Source organism: Odontesthes bonariensis, chromosome 14 (assembly GCF_027942865.1).
Source record: "Odontesthes bonariensis isolate fOdoBon6 chromosome 14, fOdoBon6.hap1, whole genome shotgun sequence".
NCBI lineage: Eukaryota > Metazoa > Chordata > Actinopteri > Atheriniformes > Atherinopsidae > Odontesthes > Odontesthes bonariensis.
The window spans coordinates 31,597,771-31,621,187 of record NC_134519.1 but is presented as its reverse complement, the minus strand read 5'-3'; the positions used below and the strand labels follow the sequence as shown (position 1 = coordinate 31,621,187).

The window sequence follows — 23,417 nt, the reverse complement described above, 5'->3', positions numbered from 1 at the left end:
CAAGCAAATAAAGACGTTGTTTACAGCAATTGATCCAGAAGGAGATGGAAAAGAGTACTGTCATTATTAGTTATTATTACAAAAGAAATTTATTAGCCACTTGCTGTTTGTACAATAGGAGGATTTGAGGGTTGTAGAGCAAACCCAGCAAACTCTGCAGGGAAGACTGAAGAAACTGACAACACCTGGCGCATGTTTGCAACCACAGGTATCATCATCTGTCAAAAACTCACAGGCTTTAACGAAGAATGGCAAACTGTGAGCTCCGGAGAATCTAAATTTGTTCTTTAAACAGAATATGGAGTGACTACAAATCCTTTCCAAGACCATGTGAACAGCCATGTTACCGTTCAGCATCAGTGCTGTTCTTTTTATGGTGACCCACATTTGAATCATCATTTCATCTAAATATCATTTTTCATTCAAATTCTGCATAATTTTTCCATTCTTACCCACGGAACCATGAACAAAAAGATTAGATTTTAAGGCCTTAAAGTAGATCGAGCAAATGCAATCGAATAAATAAATAAGACAAAAATATTCCAATTTTACATATCTGGAATGGCAAAAGTTCACTTTTGCCTTTAATGACTCATTGTGCAGCAACAACTGCAGCTGAGTGTTTCTGGAAACTGTGGATCAGTCCTGTACATCAGAATCAATATATTTACTGTGAGTTATGTTTTAAACTTTTTATCAGTCATAACAGGGGATCAGTTTGGTTTCAGGCATGAAATTCTTCCTGACGACATTTATGTTTTAATCTGATTTTGCTTTCTGGCACAGTATCACGTTAGTGCATCAAAACTCTGAAGATAACATTTTCCAAAGCTGGTACCGTGTTCAATATAAGTTGCTATGGTGATCGAGCCGGGTGAACAATCTTTGGGAGATTGAAAACTCTGGCTTTAGCTTCCTCACGAACCCATTAAAATGGCGGCATGCCAGAAGTGGTTTTCTAACCTTTTACAACATGAAGAAATCTTTTTCTGAAGTCCTCAGAATTCTCCTAAGCCTTGACATCACGTATCATGTATTTGGGCAAAAAGTTTATACCCTTCTGCCACTCATAGATTATCAATATTGGATCATTTGAATCAATACATTTATTGACAAGTTCAATAATTATACCTAATTATATCTTATTCATCTTTATCCACTTTTTGTACTTGTGTGCCAGTTTAGGTCAGATTTTCCTTGAAGGATGACTGTAGTCTGTTCTCCACTATTTGACATTTAAGGAAAAATAAAGACAAGAGGGGAGACATAAGGAGGAAAGAGTTGGTCTCTGTGAAGGGGGGGGGGGGGGGTTAGAGAGAGGCCAGTTGAGGGGTGAGGGTGCTAGTGGAGTGGCTTTACTCTTCTGGAACAGCCTCCAATTACATCCAGTGTGTGAAACCGTCCATAACCCCCCGATTAGCCTGTCTGTCATCCTGCTACGACAGCAAGTGCAGAGCCGGCTCCGGTTGCTGCTGCGCACACCGCCACATTCTCTGTCAGACAAAGTGCACGCCAGGGGCCATAAATCCTCTGCCCCAATCAAAGCCTGCTTCTAACAATACAGCAAAAGTGCAGTATGACCATTAGCACTATGACTCCCAACCTCCAACAGCAAATCCATTCTTGACACCTACGTCCATCTCCTCAGTGAGCTCTCCTCCATTAGCTGCTCAAATAGCATGTTCCAGAGAGCATGAATCCTGCGACTGAGGAGGCAGGTCCAGGCGATAGAGGTTACCGGCTGCTTATGATAGCAATTGCCAGGATCCACAGTGAAAGCAAATGACTTGTGCATCCTTCAGAACCCCTTAGGGAAGCTAAAAACAGATATGTGGGTTGTCAGAGAGAGTTAAAATGGAATCCGAGTGCTGTGTAAAAAGAACAAGAAGACATGAAGAAAAGAAGGAGTTTACATATTTGGGAGGCGAAGGTTTGCTCTTGGTTTCTTGGAAAGAAATGGGACATGGTCCAGTTGAGGGCTTACCAATTAGCTTTAAAAAGGAGACCACTGTTCGGTGTTGGCACACGCCTGGCAAATGTGTGAGTGTGAAAGAGAACATGGCTGACACTTTTAAACACAACTGCAGCTCAGTGTCTCATACAGTATCAGCAACAGGATGAATAATGTGCAGCAGGGGTCTGAGCAGCAGTAACAGGCCAGCTAAAAGTTGCCCAATCAATGCAGTGTGTGCATGAGGACAGACCAATGATACCTGATCGATGTCCTTTCAAGAGCAAATTCCTGACCAGATCTCCAGGCCCCCAAGCAGTGGCGTGTGTGGGTGGGCTGTGAGCGCCTTGCATGACAATCAAAGCCAAACTCATGCCCGACAGCAATGGGCTCTGGCAACAAATGAATGCTGAAAAGTCTTGCGTTAGCTCTGCAAACACTTCCACAATGAGCGCATGCATCCTCTTCCCTTTGCATCAAAGAGCATCTCTCTTCTCTCAGAGCTCATCACAAAGCCACTTGTGTCTTGAAGCAAATATCACCAAGTAACAGATGGAGATTGAATTCCTTTAATCGGGCTGAATAACTGCCAGGAGATAGAAGGCACCGATGCTTAAATAGGAAAAAAAGAAGCCTGAATCTGTCCAGCTGGGAGACACGCAGCCCTAACATGGCCTGCAAGGCACAGAGATGAAAAGGTCTTTTTTCGCCTCTAGTTACCAGGGTCACAAGTTGACAGTTTAACAACCAATGTTTCTATTTGTGCAGCCTTCGATATACCATAACTCCTCTCTACAATTAACTTGCCACCAGTAGCAACATGTTTGAAAGGTTCTTTGATCTTTAAGTATCAAAAAGAACATAAAAGCTGTGAAAAAGCTGGTGCAGAAGGAAAACCTTGTTTACAGACGGTCCCCTTGAAGTAATAAGTTTAGTGTGCCTTCAATCAAAAACATGAGGTAGAAAGGACAGATTTTACAGATTTTGCTTACAGCTGGAAAACACAGGAAAAGGGGGAAGTTTTACTGGATGTGAAAATGATTTGCACTTGTATCAGTTTAACAAAAAATTCCCAACTAAATTCCACTCTGAAAGCATTTTCACGGTCTTTACTGAGCTCATCCGATGTCAGAATCCCCGGAGTTTAAGTCTTGAGCCGCCCCCGATTTCTTTACTGCAAGGAAAACAGGAAGCAGGTGCAGTGATTTGCATTGGCAATTGCATTGTCCAAATGGAAATGGAAATAAAGTCTATAAGGCAAAAACAGAGTTTGTACAATTCTAACCCTGAACCCTCTAAGACAAGCTTTCTGTCATTTATTTAAGTAGTCTTCAGGAATCGTTCTCCAGGCTTCTTGAAGGACATCCCAAAGCTCTTCTTTGGATGTTGGCTGCCTTTTGTTCCATTGTCTGTCAAGATGATCCCACACTGCTTCAATAATGTTTAGGTCTGGGACGGATTCATCCCTCCATAATTCCCGTTGCCAATGATTTTCAGTCCACTTCTCAGTCATTTGGCATACCTCACCCTTTTCTCCCCGTTTCCCTTCCTTAAGAATGGCTTCTTGACAACCAGGCTTCCATGGAGACCATTTCTTAAGAGGCTTCAGTGAACAGTAGATGAATCAGCTGACAGTCCAGATGCATCTCTCAGTTCCTGTGTCAGGTCTTTGCTGGATTTTTTCTTCATGTTTTAAAGGACATCATTTTCATGTACTGTACATCTGCTGTATACTGTATAGTTTTTTTCAGTCTGACATTTATTCTTTTGTCCTCCACTTGTCCAGTTGCCTCATTTTTTTTCAAGGACAGACAGCACACTATGCTGAGATATGCCAAGTCTTCAGCATATAGCTCTTTAAGAATCACCTTGTTAGTGCAAAATACTGTTTGATACCTGAGAAACTGTTATTTTTGGCTTTTTTCGTAGATGCAACTGAGGATTGGTAACGAAATTATGTGTCTTTGCGACAGGCTGCTAGAGACAAGGAGCCTGAAGATGAAGTTTAAAATTAGTTCTTCACTGAGCTGCCTGTTATGTGTCGATACAACACTGATTCGGCCTCGAGTTTGATGACTTTTTTATACGTGAATGTCTAAGAGGTCATTGTTACCTGGCTTAACAAGCATTCCTCTTGAAATGGTCAGTTACAAGGACTGGACTGAAAATGAGTGAGAAAGCAGCCAATGTCCAAAGAAAAACTTTGAAAGACCTTCAGAAAGTCAGGAGAACTATTGCTCAAAAGCACTTTAAAAGATTACAAGAAAGTCTGGCTGCTTGGAGGAAGGATAAGTATATATAAGTCAGAAGTATTCAATTCAATTCAATTCAAAAATACTTTATTTATCCCAGAGGGAAATTAAATGCTGATGTAGCTCAATTAAATCAAGGAGTTATTATAGATGCTGATGGCTGTGGGCAGGAAAGATTTCCTGTAGCGGTCCATTTTGCATCCAAACTGAAGAAGCCTTTGACTGAAGAGACTCTGTTTTCCGATAACAGTCTCATGGAGAGGATGTTCAGGGTTGTCCATAATTCTCTTGATTTTATGCAAAATCCTTCTTTGCATTATTGTCTCCAGAGGTTCCACAGTCGTCCCTAGAACAGAACCAGCCTTCTTTATCAGGTTGTTGAGTCTTTTTAGGTCCCTGGTTCTGATGCTGCTGCCCCAACAGATGACGCAAGAGGAAATGACGCTCTCAACAACAGACTTGTAGAAGATCTGCAACATCTTGTTGCAAACCTTGAAGGACCATAGCTTCCTCAAGAAGTACAGTCTGCTCTGTCCTTTCTTGCAGATTGCTTCACTGTTGTGTCTCCAGTCCAGTCTGTTGTCCACATGAACACCAAGGTATTTATATTCCTCAACCACCTCCACTTCTTCTCCCATGATGGAAACAGGGTTTGATCTGACCCTGTTTCTCCTGAAATCTACAATCATCTCCTTTGTTTTGTTAACATTCAAGATGAGATGATTGTTCCCACACCATGCCACAAAGCGGTCCACCAGCTCTCTGTACTCAGCTTCTTGTCCATCTCTGATACACCCGACAACTGCAGAGTCATCTGAATATTTCTGTAGATGACAGGAGTCTGACTTGTACTGGAAGTCTGAAGTGTACAGAGTGAAAAGGAATGGTGAGAGTACAGTCCCCTGTGGTGCTCCTGTGCTGCTGATCACCTAGTTAGACACACAGTTCTTCAGTCTGACAAACTGTGGTCTGTTTGTCAGGTAGTCATTAATCCAGGTGATTGTTGAGGCCTCCACCTGAGTCTTCTGGAGTTTCATACGAAGCAGATCAGGCTGGATTGTGTTAAATGCACTGGAGAAATCAAAGAACATGATCCTCACAGTGCTGCCTGCTTTGTCCAGATGACAGTGGGTTTGTTAAAGCAGGTGTATGATAGCGTCTTCAACTCCAACTCCATGGCGATAAGCAAACTGCAGGGGGTCCTGATATGTGCTGGTTTGCTTACACAGGTGGGTCAACAGGAGTCTCTCCAGGACCTTCATGATGTGGGATGTCAGGGCAACAGGTCTGTAGTCATTGATGTCTGAAGGGTGAGTTTTCTTTGGTACCGGAACCAGACAGGATGTCTTCCACAACAGTGGTACCTTCTCTTGGGTCAAGCTAAGGTTGAAAAGGTGTTGCAGAATCCCACAGAGCTGCTCTGCACAGGCCTTCAGGACTCGGGGGCTGACACCATCTGGACCTGCAGCCTTGTTCCGGTTCAGTCTCTCCAACTGCCTCTTCACCTGACTTCTAGAAACAGAAAAGTGGGAGGGGGAGGCAAAGGGGACAGCAGCATCTCCTGATTGGGTTGAAGACAAACTAGTGGAAGCAGAAGAATCCATGACTGAGGTGGAGGTGGAGATGTTACAGGAAAGCTGTGAGTCAGAGGAGGGTGGGATGTCTCTTTGGCTGGGAACAGGAGGGGAGGATGGTGAGCTTGTTCCTGAACTGAACCTGTTGAAGAATGTGTTCAGCTCATTTGCTCTGTCCAGACTTCCATCCATCCGATCCTCCCTCTGCTTGAGGCCTGTGATCTTCTTCATTCCTGACCACACATCTCTGATATTGTTCCTCTGCAGTTTACTCTCAAGCTTCTTTCTATACACCTCCTTACTCTCTCTGATCTTGACTTTGAGCTGCTTCTGTATACTCCTCAGTAACTCCCTGTCTCGCTCCCTAAAGGCTCTTTTTTTCCTGTTCAATAGTTCCTTTAGCTCACTGGTGATCCAGGGTTTGTTATTAGGGAAGCATCTCACTGTTCTGGTGGGGATGGTGTTGTCCACACAGAAGTTTATATAGTCAGTCACACACTCAGTCATGGCATTAATGTCCTCTCCATGTGGCTTACAAAGAGAAATCCAATCGGTTGCATCAAAACAACCCAGTAAGGCTTCTTCAGCTTCATGTGACCACTTTCTAACAGTCTTTTTTGTGACAGGTAGTCTCTGGACAATGGCTTTATATGCTGAACAGAGAAAAACAAGGTTGTGATCTGATTTACCCAGGGGAGGTCTTGATTTCGAAATGTATGAATCCTTGACATTTGTGTAAAACAAATCCAATGTCTTGTTTTCTCTGGTAGAGCAGCTGACAAACTGTTGAAAAGTTGGCAGTGTAGCAGAGAGTGAGGCATGATTAAAATCACCAGATATTACCACAAAAGAATTGGGGTGTTGTGTCTGTATCTTAGCAACAACGGAACTGATGACATCACATGCAGTGTCGGCAACAGCTGAGGGTGGAATGTAAACAGCCACCAAAACAACACTGGTGAACTCTCTTGGCAAATAATATGGACTTACTGCCAATAGTTCAATGTCAGGACTGCAGAGACGACTCTTCACAGTAACATGTCCTGGGTGACACCATCTGTTGTTGACAAGCATTGCCAATCCACCCCCTTTCCTTTTCCTGCTACTCTTTAAATCTCGATCTGCTCGTACAGTCAGGAAGCCCCGCAGAGAGACGCTGGAGTCGGGTATATGATCCTGTAGCCATGTCTCAGTAAAACACATAATGCTACATTCCCGATATTCTTGCTGAGTCCTTGTCAAGGCTAGAAGTTCATCCAACTTGTTAGCTAATGATCTTACATTGCCCATGATGACGGATGGCAGAGATGGTTTGAACTTCTTCTTTCTTTCTCTCCTCTTTGCTCCTGCTCTGCATCCACGACGCCTCCTTTTCAATTCCAGTGGGATTTCTGGCTTCAGTTGTCGAATTATTTCTGCTTTTCCAATGTTAATCAGCTGCTCCCTGTTGTAAACCACCTTGTTGCTATGGTTATATAAAGAATGAAAAGAAATTATGTGTGGCTCCAGACTTTTGGACATTACTGTAGTGTGCATTCTACAATCTTGGCATCGTCTCACTCACATTTGCACAAATTCAGACACGTGTCCCCTGCTAGCGACAAGGAAACATGACTTCGAAACTCCAGGTTAAAGTGGCATGCAGCTGTTCAAAGTGAGCTCCTGAAATAGCCTGAACAAGGAGAGCTTTAATGGTAACCCTGACAGAGAGAGTGAGGCCTTGAATCCAAATCTTATGCTGTTTATTGAAGAAACTTCATTCCCATCCATCGATCTCCTGTACATGGAGAATAATGGATTAGACCCACAGCAGGACACGCAGCTGTGTCGTGGCATGTTTGCAATGCTGGACGCCTCTCAGTGGAACCTTAGGATGATGATTAGCTTGGAAACAAATCGCAGCTTGTCTGCCCCGTGGGAGGCTCTTAATGGGGGGAAATGATTCATTCTGTGTGTTGGGCTATAGGATCCCACGCTGAGGTGACAGAACGTTGGTCATTTTAAGCCACAAGTCATTTTGAATTTGTATAGACATGATACAGAATGGCGGCAAATAAAACTTCTTTCATTGAACATTACCCACAAATTATCATGTAGGAGTTATTTTGCTATGTTGATTGGAGTCTGGATTCCACCTGTTCTTGTTATGATCCATGCGCGGCTTCCCACTGTTGCACAGATGGGTCTCCAGCAGGCGTACCTGGAAATGTGACCGGCCCTGGGGCTTTCTATCGGCATCGTGCCTATTGAGAGTAAGAGTTACAACTATTTGACTCTGCAGCACATATTTTACAGCTCCAGTGTACATACGTCTGCTCACTCAGACCATCCACCAGTGGGCATTTTGCCATGTCAACAGATTCTTGTGGTGGTGGGAATTCAGGAGAAAGGCCTCTCAGGTTGTGTTTCAGCCCTAACGGTGAGCGTGTGTATGCCCCAGGAGAGTTTGTTTTTTCATCTGGCTAAACCATGTCACACACCAATGAAGCCATCCATCCCTGCAGGATTCTTGATTGCACCAACATGTGAAAAGTCAGCGGGGAAGGTTTGTTCGGTTCAGACGACTGTTGATAATTTTATTCACAATCCGGCCTGGTGATATGCATTAATGATGGCCATTAGTGATTAATCCATTTATCATTTTGTGAAAACTGCCCTTTGCGGTTTCCTGGAATGTATGATGAGGCAATCGAACACTTTTCCCCTGACAATTAGGTGAAGCACATCACTGGACACAAAGCAACAAACACAAAAAGTACAAAATGGTGCAGAAACGAGCACCAACATTTCTGAGAGAACAACAGTTTAAAAAGAACGTTACACAACATGCAGCGTTTTGAAAAACACTCGTGTACATTTTCATTTTTCAGAAACTGTGTGTTTGTCACATCTTTCCTTTTTATGTTTGTTATATTTTCTATGTTGTGTTGTATTTTTCATTTTAATGTTGTGTTTTTTTTGCTTTGTCATGTTTGCTTTTCTGTGTCTTGTGTTTTTGTAAATGGCGTTGGACTTTCTACTCTATCATTGTGTTTTTGGTTTGGTTGTGTTTTGTTTGTCAGAATGTGAGTATGATACCGCTCAATAGAGATTTGAGTATGGGGCGTGTTTCAACCGAACCAGGAGAAAAAATACCTCTTCGCTCAATTGGATAGACCTACAACCAATCAGAGCAACGTAGTATGTGACGTAGATTAAGCAACACACACTTGTTGTAGGAAAGAAGGCAAAAACATCTTTTCTATCGATAAAAGCCTTTATCGTGCTCCTCTGTTCGTCTTTCAAAATGAATGCAATGTGGAGATCCTGTAGAACAGACTCAATGGCAGAATTTACACACCCTAGCTCTCCAGCAGCAGCCATGTTCAGCTCTTTAGTGACGTACTCGATAATGTCCCTGTTGATCATCTGTCCATCATCGTATAAAGCCCGCCCTGGCAATCTGATTGGGTCGACCGATTCTTGGTCGGGCATAATGATTTCCCAACTGAGCAGAGCCAGACCAAACTTCCCGACCAACTTTTATGGGCGGGGCTATGTTCGGCTGGCACCCAGGCTAGTGTTTCGCACCTTTGGCCGCAAACTCAAAAATACACTTAAATAATCCAACCTATCGCAAAAAAAAAGTTGACAATTACTTTTCTGTCACATCAATAAAAAAACCCTAAGGATGGCTAATAGAAAAAAAAGGCACAATTTGAAGACATTTCCGACAGCTCCAGGACACAACATGGGGCATCTTTCCCCATTTATAACTAAGTATAGAGGTGTGCTACGAAGCAAGTTCAACACAACCAGACTTTCTCTGTGTCAACTGGATGACATTTCATTCGTAAGAGTACATTACATAAGAGTAGGTTGTATGAACGGAGACGTGTGATGAATATAAAATATATAAAATATATAAAAAGCAGAAACAACCCAGTTGCTGCAGTTCAGATACAGGACCGAGGCAGAAAAAAGTTAGCTGTGCAACTGCCTGCTGCTTGTATCAAGACAGCTGCACATAAAGGTCTTAAACTTTTAACCTGGTGGGGTGTTCCTTTAGCTCTGACACTGTTTCATAATAATGTGGAAATCCAAAAACTCATTGACCAAATTGCCAAAATGGCACATATTTAATGATTAAATTATTTTTTTTCAGACTCATTTATTTTCTAGTGTGTGATGTATCTGATTTCAGAAGGAGTGTATGAGACAGATATGTTGGTAGGTCAGGACATGAAATATAATATATAGAACCCATACTGATTCATCAGCTGAGTACAGGGTTCCCATGGTAACGTGACACATAAGTTACACATTGTTAAACTGTAACTGCTAACCTTCTTTGGTAGATGGAGAGGTTTGGATATTCAACATATTCCTTAAGCTGAGAATCAACATCACAAGTAGTTAATTCAGGTCAAACTTCCAGCTCAACGTAGCTTGACAAGCCACTAATCTCTCTTCTTAGTAAACCCCTCAGCTGACGGAAAAAGATTCGGTTCACTGACACAAATTTTCAAAATTTATCTAGGCTCATTAAACTTCTTGCATCTGTGCAGCCTGTGCTTGATTGACATCCACCTCAGCTCAGCTCAGCCAGCATTAATATCTTTCTTACAAACGCAATCTTAGTTTAAAGGGATAGTTTGCCTTTTTTGACATGAAGCTATATGACATCCCATATTAGCAATATCATTTATGAACATTGACTTACCCCCCGCTGCATCCTGTGAGCAGAGTTCCGGCCTCGTTTTGGCGTTGACGAAGGTAATCCGGCTAGTTGGTTGGGGCTTAAAAAATAAAGCGTCTTGCTTCTCAAAACAATATGTGTTCAAAAGAGTAATAGATTTGCTTAACAAAATCGTTCACCAAAAAAAGTCAGACCTCACAATCCCTTGGCGCTATTTCTCTCTACCTTCGTATCACTACGGGCTATGTAAACGTGCAGACCGAAGTCCAGACCGAGCAGTCCCCTGCTTCCGAGCAGGAAACACCGTAACAGATGCAGCTATCGGCAGGTGGCTGAACGCATTGATATGATTTTTTGGTGAACGATCTTGTGACGCAAATGTATTACTCTTTTGAACGCATTTTGTTTTGAGAAGCAAGACGCTTTATTTTTTAAGCCCCAGCTAACTAGCCGGACTACCTTCGTCAACGCCAAAACGAGGCTGGAACTCGGCTCACAGGACGCAGCGGGGGGTAAGTCAATGTTCATAAATGATATTGCTAATATGGGATGTCATACAGCTTCCTGTCAAAAGAGGCGAACTATCCTTTTAATATCACCTCATGGGGCACCAGAGTTACACCTGTGTGTGTGAGCGGTGAGATCTTTTTCACACTTTCACATGTATAATTGAGGGAACATTGGTGTTACCATTAACATTAATGATCTATTTGTTCCATTAAGTGTCCATGTTAGCCCTGTGAGCCAGCAGGCACAACACTAGGACCCTGAAACTGATAAAAGGAATGCACTCCTGCCGTCATTAATCACACCCGTGTTCTTCTTGCTGTAATATGTCAAAATGTCCACTGGCTGGCTTCTCTTCAGTCTAGGCTCATATTCCCATCAAAAGAAACTACATGTGGTGTGAATCCCCTGAGGTAAGCTGGTTGCACCCTCAGAGTGTCTGCACAGCTCTGCTGCTCCTTAAAAAAAAATGTCCTCCGTGGACGCACAAGAGAGATAATCCTGCAATGTCCCAGATCTTTACTGGGACCGAGCCCCTGGTGGGAGCGAGAAAAAAAATTTCGGATGGGAGTGGGAACCACATTTCAGTCAGAGGGGAGTTTGGTAAAAAGGGAAGAGCAGGATTTGCAGCAGGGCAGTGTCCCCATAAATGCAGGGGAACTTTGAGCAGGAAGGTGTTTTCTGGTTCATGCATTCATCACAGTAGGCTGGACCTCTGAATTGACATGTTATAACTGGTGTCCAAATAATTGCCTGAAAACCTTTAAGGTGATCCAAAATACTGTGGCCAGAGTTCTAATGTGTACTGCAAAATTAGACCATAGTTCCCCGGGATTAGCATCTCTATAAAAGCCAGATGTAAAATATTGAATATCTGATCTCAGATTTACATGTGGTTCCCAGAATTTCCAGGTCTCCAATGAGAGGCAGAACATTTAGATTTCAGGCTCCTCTCATGTGGAACCACCGGTCTGGGTTTAAAGTGCTGACACCAACTTTAATGTCAAACTTGCACATTGAGTTGCCTGTGGTATGAAATGCGCTATATAAATAAAGATTGATTGAAACTTAAAACATACCTTTTTTAAAAAGAACTAATATCATCTTCACTGATCTGTGTCATGTTTTAATAAATTAGTTATTCTGTAAAGCACCTTGGGATGCATGCCTGCTTGAAAAGTGCTATACAGGAGTAGTAAACAACTCAAGTTTTAGTAAACATAGTACTCACAGTACTACCTTTTAGTCTGAATGAAGAAGCACCACCCTAACCTAGCACAGTATAAAGTCCTCCATTTCTAAACTTCTCAATAATGCAGTCATTTGAGATATTTAAAATAATATGCTAATCATACTGACTGTCGCTTACGGCTAAGGACATAGGGCATATGAATCTCTATCGGGTTTAAACTGCTCGTCAGACAAACCAAGACATGTAGTAATGTCACCCAGGATTTCCAATACTTTCAGACAGAACTTGACTGAACTAACTATGTATAATGAAAATAATCGTGAGCTGCAGTAACAATGTACACAAACACAGTCACTCACAAAGCGTCAGGCTGTGGACAAAAGCGTCTATTCAGACTCTACATTGCACAAATTGGGAGAGGTTGACCTGAGGTCGCCAATTAACCCAAAAATTCTCGGAATACTTTTAGCATTTTCGTCTCACGCTCTAGCAAAGTTCAGGGGCTTCCGGATCCGTAAATATTCCCTGTGAACGGTTGTCTAAACCACACGATGAAGCTCAGCTCAGCTCGCCTCTTACTGACCGAAATGCACAACCATGAGGATGCCCAGGTCTCCACTGACCTCGCACACAGCCTGTGGTGTTCATGTGGAGCAGTGCAGGGATGGGATCGGGCTGCAAACCCTTCAACTTACCGAGCTTTCCCCGGGACTCTTCCAGCTTTTGGATCTGGTTCTCCAGGAAGAACATGGCTACTGCAAACGCCAGCAGCGCCAGAAGCTGCAACTTGGGCGGCATCATGACTCTGAGCAGCCCCATCAAATCATCTAGATTAGTTATTTTTGGTCAGTCCATGCTCAGAAGAGGAGACACTGAAACACGCACGCACGTGTACACACACACACACACACGCGCGCGCGCGCGCACGCGTACGTACGTGTACAAACACACACAGCGACAACGATGATTACAAAGCGGCTGAGTGTATGTACATGGCCCTCTCTCCTTCTTCTCGAGAGTGTAGCGTCCAATGCTCAAATCCTCCCGTTACCTAACATGCGATATATTCATACCCGAGTTAGTTATTTATTCCAGGTAATGAAAGTCACAGATATTTGTCCAGTGTGCGGATTAGTCCCTTCGGTCTGTGAGAGCGTTGGTACCAGCTCCTGTCGCCAGGGTCCCTACTGTTACGTTGTCCCGTTCCATCGAGTGTGTTCACCGTTGCACTACGTGCAGGACTTCACCATCACTTAGACCATTGGATGTATCATCAGTCCACCACGCAGCAGAGCCTTTCTATTCGTCCGCTATCAATGTCTGTTCCATCCGGATTGGACAGTTTTCAAAAAGTGACTTGCACCGACCAGCAGGTGTCGTACGTCCTTTTGAAAACCTAGAGAAAAGCGAAGGCGAAGAAGGTTTTTCTTAGCCGGCCTTAGTTTATGCCAGAATGCAAGAAACAATTTTTTTTTACAACAATAGAAATATCCTCAGCACTTCCAAAAACTATACACATAAAACCATACACTCAGTAAAGCTTATATAGATAGTTTGTCAGAAAGAAGTCAAAATTAACGAAGAAAGAAATTATCATTCATACCCATTAACGTTCAGGCGAAACGGGGCGTTCCCTCGGTAAAAAGGTCCTTGGAGTAGTTTCGTTAACAAAGGAAGCAGCAAAATGTCGGGAGAGATGTATCTTTTCTGGCTTTTCTCGCTACTACAGACGGTAAGTTTATAACACTGAAAACATGCGAATGCTGGTTGCTGTCACAAAATTTAGCTCGAACAGCTGACGAGGCTGTCAGTTGTCAAGGATTTATGTGTAGTTTCGTAAGCCGCATCCCTTTTCTTCCAGGAGCTTCTAAATGACGTGGCTCATCCTTAAATCTACAACGAGTCGGAATGAAAAATGAAAATCTTACAGTGATTGTTTCTTAGCGAGTCAATTTTTAATATATATAAATGATAGGCTGCAAAAAAAAAAATCTATGCTGTATACCTACCAAAATGCTCGTGTGTGTGTGTGTTTTTTTTTTCCATAGACAATTGGACTTCCGGTGTCATAAATTCATATAACCCTAAAATGTTTGTCCTTCTCAGCCCGAGTAAAGTTATTCAAAAGATTTGTACATAGTTACTTCAACTTCACCATAAGGAGTTTGTTTAAGGGCAATTAAAATGAAAATGACGCCTTCCTGAATTGTCAAAGCGAAAACTAATCACACCGACAAGCCACAGCGTCTTGAATAGATCACGTGTCTTCGAAAGGCAGACCAAAGTAACACACAGTTACTCTACTGCTGACTACTTTCTGTTATCGTTTTTGACATTTGGAAAAAAAGACAACTACATGTTACCGTAATGCAATTGAGAATCCCCTTCAGCTTTCCATCTCTTTCCCATAAGAGGCAATACAGCCACTTGTAGTAAACACTTGGTCAAATTACTGAGTTATGCTAAAGTTAAGGGAGTACTTTTTAATTATATTTTCTAACCACCATAAGTTGAATAATGTAATATAAAAGAAATTGCTTTCTCTCTCAATGCAAAGGTTTTGTATATCTGATTATAATAAAAAATTTTTTTTAAAAATCTCATGTATGAAGAAGAAAAGAAGAGGACAAAATGGGGGGCGGGCAGATTCTGATTCTACAGGCCTCAGTCAGCATGTTAAATTGTTAACGTTCATGACAGTACAATTACAAAAAGACTGAACAAGGCTTGCTTGAAAGGATTGTCAGGTGAAAACTTTTTTTTATTTATTTTAAAGAACATGGCAGCACAGCTTAGGTTTGCAAAGTTGCATATGAACAAACCATAAGACCTCTGGAACAATGTCCTCTGGAGAAACAATACCAAAATGTAAATGTGTAGTCATAATGCACAGCAGCACATTTGGAGTAAACTAAATGCAGTATATTGGCTCAAACGCCTCTCACTGTCAAGCACGGTGGTGGAGGGCTGATGATTTGGATTGGTTTTGCAGTCGCAGGATCTGAACACCTTGCAGCAGGGGCGATTTTAGGATCTGGTCTTTAGGGGTGCCCAGCCCCCAGTGCTCACAGAGGCACATTATTTCTCACTAATTGAGGCGAACTAGTACATTTATAAATTTTGGAGCCGTATTAGTTTTGCTTTGAGTAGTGTTTTCCCCTACAACATTCAATTTTGACCTCTTCATTTCAAAAGACTGTGGCTTGACAGGGATAACAGAGAGCCTGAGACAAATATTGAAGATAACTCAACATTTATTTTGGGAGTAAAGAGTTAAAACAAATACTAGAAAATAAATAAAATGGTCACTAAAATAATGCATCCTTGAGCAAAAAAAAAAGTGTTTTTGCATAATATAATATTTTAAAAATGTGCTGAGCCAGGGGGTGCCTTGGCACCACTAAAAATGCCCTAGCCTCGCCCCTGCCTTACAGTGATTTGAATAGACTACAAACTCCTCTGTATAACAAAGTATTATAGAGTCAAATGTGAGGCCATCTGTCCGACAGCTAAAGTTCAGCTGAAACTAGGCCGTCAACAGGACAATGATCCCAAACACAGCAGCAGATCTACAACGGAACGTCTGAAAAAGAAAAGAATCAAGGTGTTGCAATGGTCCAGTCAAAGTCCAGACCTCAACTTGATTGAAATGCTGTGGGACATGAACAAATGTGCACAAACCTCAATGAACTTAAGCAACGTTGTTAAGAACAGTGGGACAAAATTCCTCCACAACAATATGAGAGACTGACAATGTCAAACAGAAAATGTTTACTTGATGTTATTGCTGCTGATGGTGGCTCTACAAGCTACTGAATCATGGGGTGGATTTCACGTGACTGTTTAACATTAGATCTTTATGTACTATATGATTATATTGTATGATGCACTTAGGTCAGTAGCATTATTGATATTAGCCCACTGTTTTTTTTCTAAATTTTATCCTTACAGTCTGAGTAACTCTTTATCTCCTTCCCTGTCTTCTGCTTCTCCAGCTGTCGGCGTATGGGGCCGATCTGTCGTCTGAGGCTTGCAGGGAGCTGGGCTTCTCTAGCAACCTGCTGTGCAGCTCCTGTGACCTGCTTGGGGAGTTTAGCCTCATCAACCTCCAGCCTAACTGCCGGCAGTGCTGCCAGCAGGAGGCCCAGTTGGAAACACGCAAGGTAAGGAGGTACAACAGCTCAGGGAAACGCGCAAACTGAATTTAACTGTCTGTTTAGATTAAGTCACGGCATGGAGCATTTGGGGATAAAGGAAAAAGGAACTACAAACAAGGTTAATGTAAGTAAAGTTTACATTTTAGTTTGTCCTGTGACGCACTAAAAAAAAACTATTAATAATCATGGGGTCTTGAACTGAATTGCAAGCTTTATCTTGTCATATAAAAAGGACCAACCCCTAAACAGATGGCTGTAGCACTTGGAGGACCCCTATGTCAGAGTCTGTCACATTTATTGACAAGGTCACATTCCTCAGCATTTGCTCTGCTGCTAAAAACAGCTTGCTCTCAGCCCTCCTGTCACACGGTCTGTTGACACTGTTTGCAGCTGCACGTCAGATCTGTTCTCTCCGTCTTTGTCTTTTTCTCTAACGCTCGAAGTTTAGACTCCGTAACCTAAGCACAACACTCCCCAAGGGATTGAAATGTCAAGTTCTTCAGTAGCAACCTCTTTATGCAGTGAGGATGTGTTGCTGGGCTCTCAGTGCTGTGGTGATTAGAGACAAATCAAATGCAGCCCCTGCTGTGCTCTGATGGATAAACACTGAGTCAGAGATGGCAGAAAAACAATTTAATTTATCTTTGATTAAGTAAAATCCCCTTAGTGTGTGTGTGTGTGGTATCCTAGCAACGGCACCTTTTGAGAAGTGTAATGCACGGCTCATTACACCTTTCAATGATATCTCTATTTTAGACAGGCACTTAGAGCCAAGATTACCTTTTTCCTCTTCACTATTTAACTAAAAATGTCACTTAAAATAGCAATTGCCTCCTGCTGCACTGAAATGGTACCAGTAGAGATGACAGTGTCACTAAGCACATTTTCTCCTCAGACAGCTACAATTATCTCCCTTAAGAATTTCTTTCAGCCTCCCCATTGACATAAGTGCCGCATCATTAAACCTTCAGAGAAAAGGCCCGTTGATTAGTAAGATTCACTGAGCATGGAGGGCGTTTCAGTTACTCATTTTCAAAGGTGCTCTTTTCCGCAGAGCACCTGCACATAGCAGCTCCTCAGCTCCCCTGAGTGGGATGATGCATTATGCCTGTGCAGAGCAGTTGAACCTTTGTGGGTCTCTCAGGCCTGTTTGGTGCACAATGGATGACGGTGACTTATGAAATCTCTTTTTCTGGACTTAAGAAGACCTCATGTTTAAGACAGTCTTTTCCATATATTCTTTTTTTAGTTGTTGTCAAACCGTGTATTTACTTTATTCATGAATGCAGAACAAATCTACATAAGCAGAGTCGATAGTACTGAAAGTTAATTTAAATTTAGCAGGTTTGTTAGATTTGATTGTACTTTATAAATGTTGAATACAAAAAAAAAGATGTATTGGCATTTTATTTTGATCATTGGCCACCTTCTAAATAATTGTCCACTGACAAGGGCATATCAGTCAACCTCTAATTTCAATTCATCCTTTCATTAACACCAACTTTGTTGTCAATTATTGAGATGTCACAGAACTACTGGCACAGAATAATCCAAATCTAACGGAAATTATCACTAAACTAAACCTAAACTCAAAACTTGTGGAATTATTATTGCAAATTTAATTATCACAGGTTTTGGAGTAAGTTTTATTTATTTATTTATTTTGTGTGTGTGTGTGTGTGTGTGTTACTTTCATTTCTTCCTCAGTTTTAGATTATCTGCTCAACCATTTTATCTTGTAGTACCCCTGCTGTCCTCTTTCTCACTCTGCATGTTTCAAACATTGTGCCAATTATTGTGATAATTGTTGAGAAAATGAAAGTTTTAGTTCAGTTCTTTTGGTAGGAAAGTTCTGATTAGACATGGCCATTAAGACGTGTCTAATTAGACATGTTTTTTGCTTGCAACTCCATTTTAGACATGGGGCTTGTACTACATAGGAGGTTCAACAGATCCAGGGTGTCTTTGGATTATCTGGTTTAAGTAATTCTAACAATCAAGATCGTGTTAAGTGTCACAACGTAGGTAATCAACTTGGTAAATCTTGGCAAAGTTTCTTTTTGTTTCTAAATATGGGTGCAATTATATAAAAAAGGTGGGATTGACATCAGATGGGAAATCACATTCATGTTGATGTCAATCTGTTACCAATATTTTACTTAGAAGAGCAAACTATAATCCTAAACTGTTATGATAGAATAAATATTTTTGAAAGAAACGAAGCTGCTGCGGTCCTAGCAGAAAGTAGAGCTGGTAAAAAAAAAAATACTCTGTGATTGTGTAGATAGATGGCCACATTATTATGGAATGAGTAGATCCGATTATTTATAATTATGTATATCATAAAATGAATTGGCTTTATGTTATTGTTGCAAGTGAGGAGGTTTGAGCCAAAAGTGCAGCCCTGGCTAGTTTAACTTCCCTTTGTGCTCTAATCTCCAACATTAAATTGATTCAAACCAGGAAGTGGGATTATTCTGAATGTCAAAGTTCAGTTTCTGTTGTCCAGGCTCAAAAATATTAAATAGAGAAAGTTTTAGTGCGCACTTACTTTTTAAAACATTGTAATAGAATTAGACATAAATGTTCAGACATATTTTGATGCAGTTTGGTGATTACGGTGCAGTACGCTCTGCAGTTGTATCAGAAATTGAGAAAATCTTTAATAGTTGCTTAATCTCTGATAAAGAAGAATAATTAGCATTAGTTGATCAGGTGGCTATGCTTTTGCATGTGTTGATATATGTCCTGCTTTAGAGTTGATTAGTTTTCCAGCATAAGTTGCCATGGTAAAACACAATAAAAGGTGAAGCAGCTTTTTGACCTTGAAAACTCCAAGCACAACCTGAAGTTGGCTTACTAAACCTATAATCCAGCTTCGTAGTGCAGGCTGCCTCTTCCTCTCTTTTTTTCGTTTTTATCGATGAACAGAAGGCTGAAGATGGAAGATTAGAAAAATAAAGCTGAAGAGCTCGTGCCTCAAATTGTTCTTATTTTGCATTTGTATTTTTTTTACAGAAGTTGAACGCATTTGGTACCCATTGGCATTTTTGTCTGATTTTTTTTTTTTTTTTTTTTTTTCAGGAAAGCCTCATATTGTGGGAGATTGTTTTTAAACGATGCTAAGGTTAAAAAAGATGGAGACTTGATGGAGTAAAGTATGATATAAAAGTATAATTTCAGACAAGACATGACAAGAAGGGGAGCAGATGTAAACTTTAATTTAATTTGCCGCGTGAACTGGCCGACCAGCCATTCAGCACTCATCCCAGCAGGGCATGGTCTGAAAATACTGCTGTGACACTCCAGTTTCCTCTAACTTATTGTATGTTGGTGCTGGAGGTTTGATTACAAGTGAGCCCTGCACAAATGGCTATCCATCAGCCCTGCTCCATATGCACAGGCTCACAGTTTAATGACCCCTGAGTCGCCTCAACACTTTTATGAATAGGCTTGCCTGAATCAATTTACTCCTCCAGGCCAGACATTCTACCACCAGCACAGCCTGGGTTTATTCACCAACTGTATGTGCATTAAAATCTCCCTGAGCACTTCTTAACATTCCCTTTTTCTGCACACAGCTCTATGCTGGGGCCATCCTTGAGGTGTGTGGATGAAAACTGGGGAGGTTCCCTCAAGTCCAAGGTGAGTTCTCCATTCAGACATGATTGCAAAAAGACACTTGTTATGAAATTCACAGTTTTAATGAATTTGAGCTTGTGTGCGTGAATTATTCAGGAGGATTTGAGGGAGAAATTTTTTTTAGTTGGTGTTCTAACACGTTTGCAGAAAGGTTTTCGAGCTTGTGGAGCTAATCCTCTGTTCAGTGTAACAGGCACTTAATTTAGCGTCAAGTTACACTGATGCAGACACTGCAGCCCTCTTCAACACGTCACAAAAGTCTGGAGCCCCATCTGTGCCATATGGCTGTCGTTTGTCTACTTCAGCTTTACCAGTCCTGTGATTTCAACTGTCCCCTCAGCTGTTAACGCTGCATTCTCTGGAGGTTTTGCAGGCTGCAGTAGGAAAATGTAAAGGCTAATTGACTGATCCATTTACTGACGTCTGTCACTGATGTTTTACCTCCTCAGCTTTTGTCAGGAGCGAGAAGCCGAAGATGTTCAAGGGTCTTCAGATCAAGGTAGTGATGATGAATTCTGTTGCTGACTATCATGTCAGCATTATTGCAAGTAATGTGATTTCCAAAATGAACCAGATTGTGTGCATCAAATCAGCCTCAAATGGTTCTTTGAATATGTTTTTTAAAATATTTCTTTCAAGGACAGATGTGCATTTCTAACACTGTTCCCTGTTTTCTTTCTTTCCCATCCACCTCTTTTGCTGTAGTACGTAAGAGGCTCAGATCCTGTTCTTAAGCTTTTGGACGACAACGGGAACATTGCTGAGGAGCTCAGCATCCTTAAATGGAACACAGACAGCGTCGAGGAGTTTTTGAGTGAGAAGTTAGATCGAATATAGACGTAAAGATTTCCCTTTTTTTTTTTTTTTTTTTTTTTTTTTTTTTAAATTTAAACTTTAAAGGGCCAGTTCCACAGACATTAAAAGAAAAAGAGTATACCAGAGGCAGGGAAGCATATTTTTCCTTCCATCTGTGTCAGTTGACCATTTAGTTATTTACCAATTTGTATACAACTTGGCCTTGATAGATGTTAGTCATGGCTCCATATGACTGTTTTTGTATCTGAAAATCATGAATTCCTTGTAAGGATTTTCCCAAATGACTTATGTCTGCCCCCTAAAAATTTTCAAAGAGCATAATTGTAATTTTCATAAGTTGATCATAGTTTACAGTGGATCCATTAGGGTTTGGAAAAACAATCCCTCTGTCTGTCTGATATTCTTGTATAATTATTTTTTATAATGCTCAACATTGTGACTGATGGGAGTTGTAAGAGTGAATGAATCCATGTTCCTCTCCAAATGCAGCTGTCTTTGCTGAGGCCCACGTTAGTGAAGGGCTCACACTAAACCAGTTCTGGGATGTGAGCTCTGATGTAAATATGTGTTTTCTGCATCTTCTGCTTTGAAAAGAAACTGGATTTGTTTTGGAGGCTTGTTTCCAAGCTGGGTGAAGGCATAAATATGCAACAATAAACAAAGTCTCTGATATATTTTCTGTCAACATTGTGTCCTTTAATCTAAATGAAACTGTTGCACAAATATATTTTTTCAGTATCATTGCCTGGTGCCTTAGTTTCCCAAAGTCAGGCTGACTTGGCTTTGCTGACATCTTGTGGTAACCAGTGACATTACAGCTCAGCTCTGGGACATGTGGCCACTTTGCAGCTGTTGGAAAAAGGTTACAAACTCCATGTAACGTTTTTAGATTCTTAATATAGCCATACATTTTTAAATCTGTCTAACTCTAGTTCCAAGATAACTAGAATAAATAGATATTACACTTACCTTTTAATGCCCACAGCATCGTACTTATTTTCCTGCCTTTGTTAATGATCTTTTTGTGTCATGTCAACAATACGCTTTGGTTTGAAAGAAAGAGGAAACTAAGTTCCATAAACACAATGGCTTGACTTTACCATATTTAGTTTATTTTACTCCTTAGTTAAATGCAAATCATCGATTACAATGAAAGAGATGATTGTTGCAAGTTGGCTATTCTTGAATCTAGTTCAGTGATATGTCAGTACATCTTTCTTGGAATAAAAAATAAATGTGAACGAAGGCATTCGTTAAATCTGTACTTGCTTGACATAATTGAAGCCACAGATTCAATGTTTTATTTTCATAAAAATAAAAAAATAAAATTTTAAGCTTTAAATTTACAACCTTTACAAATTACAACCTTACTTGCAAATTTTTTTTTAAAAAATTGGAGGCCATTTAAAATGTAAAGTTGAGATGCAATATTTTGCAAATCACAGCTGAAATTTTTTTTCACAAGACAGCATTGAAAACGTCATGTTGAAATTGAGACATTTTACTATTTCTTGAAAACACCTAAAAAAAATTGTGACTGGGCCATGTTTACTACTGTGTAGCATCGCCTCCTCTTTTGCTAACTCTGTAAACATACGCAAACTAAGGAAACCAGTTGCTGGACCTTTTGGGAGAGGAATGTTGTCTTATTAATGTCTAATGTAGGATTCTAGCTGCTCAACAGTCCTGGATCATCTACCATATTTCCATTTCATGATGTGCCAAATATTTTCAACTGGTGAAAGCTGTGGACTGCAGGCAGGCCAGTCCAGCACCCAGATTTCTCTACTAGCAATGCTACTGTGATAGATACTGTGATTTTTTTAATTTACCCCACTGGGGGATGAATAAAGTATTTTTATATTCTATTCTGTACTTCTAGATGCGGTATGTAGTTTAGCATCGTCTTACTGAATATATGCAAGACCTTTCTTGAAAAAGGGGAAATGACTGATTTAATTTTTAATCTTTAGAGAAGATGCAGGTGTTTCTGCTTATTCACATATGGCTCTTTCTTTGCATGATAGGGCTATAACCAGATTTTTGTGGACGGCATGGCAAACTGTGCTCATAGATAATGATTTCTGGGACTGTTCCTGAGCCCATGCGGTGATTTTCCATGACAGAACTGTGTCTGAAGATCATGGCCATCTTACTTTGATTTAGGCTGTGTCCCTTGCACACGGAGATGTCTCCAGGTTCTCTTAATCTTTTGATGATATCATGTATTGTAGGTGATGGAATATTCCAGTTTTTGCCCTTTTCATTGAAATGTATTATCCTGAAAATTGCTCCACAATCTGTAGATGCAGTTTTTTGCAGATTGCTGAACCTCTGCAAATCTTTACTTCTGAGAGACTATCTCTCTAAGGTGCTCTTTTTATACCCAGTCATATCACTGAGCTGCTACTTAGTAACATAATTATTTGCAACGTGTTCTTGCAGCTGTCCCTTTTTAGTACATCTTACTTTTCCAGCCTTTTTTTTGCCAGAGGTGTTGCTGCCATTAAATTCAAGATGACCTAACCGTTTTCACGAGATAGGAAAATGTCTCACTTTCAAAATTTCTTGTCAACAAGATATTGGTCTATACGATTTGGAAAGAAATGCATTCTGTTCTTTTTTATATTTTATACAGCCTCATAACT

General features: G+C 40.9%; 2 protein-coding genes across 2 annotated transcripts in view; one reads left to right on the top strand and one right to left on the bottom strand.

Annotated features, from left to right (window-relative positions):
• The window catches only part of hs2st1a (heparan sulfate 2-O-sulfotransferase 1a), a 37,106-nt gene extending 23,655 nt beyond the window's left edge, over positions 1 to 13,451 (bottom strand). The window contains exon 1 of the mRNA XM_075484052.1: positions 12,850 to 13,451. Coding sequence (XP_075340167.1) covers positions 12,850 to 12,973 — 124 coding nt within the window. The 5' untranslated portion in view covers positions 12,974 to 13,451. The remainder of the gene's footprint in view (positions 1 to 12,849) is intronic.
• Positions 13,452 to 13,776: 325 nt separating this feature from the next.
• Positions 13,777 to 21,441, top strand: selenof (selenoprotein F). The gene is made up of 5 exons (XM_075484051.1): positions 13,777 to 13,886; positions 16,150 to 16,317; positions 19,893 to 19,956; positions 20,403 to 20,452; positions 20,659 to 21,441. Exons 1-5 carry the CDS (start codon positions 13,839 to 13,841, stop codon positions 20,788 to 20,790), a joined length of 462 nt encoding a protein of 153 aa, XP_075340166.1. The 5' UTR covers positions 13,777 to 13,838; the 3' UTR covers positions 20,791 to 21,441.
• Positions 21,442 to 23,417: the final 1,976 nt, after the last annotated feature.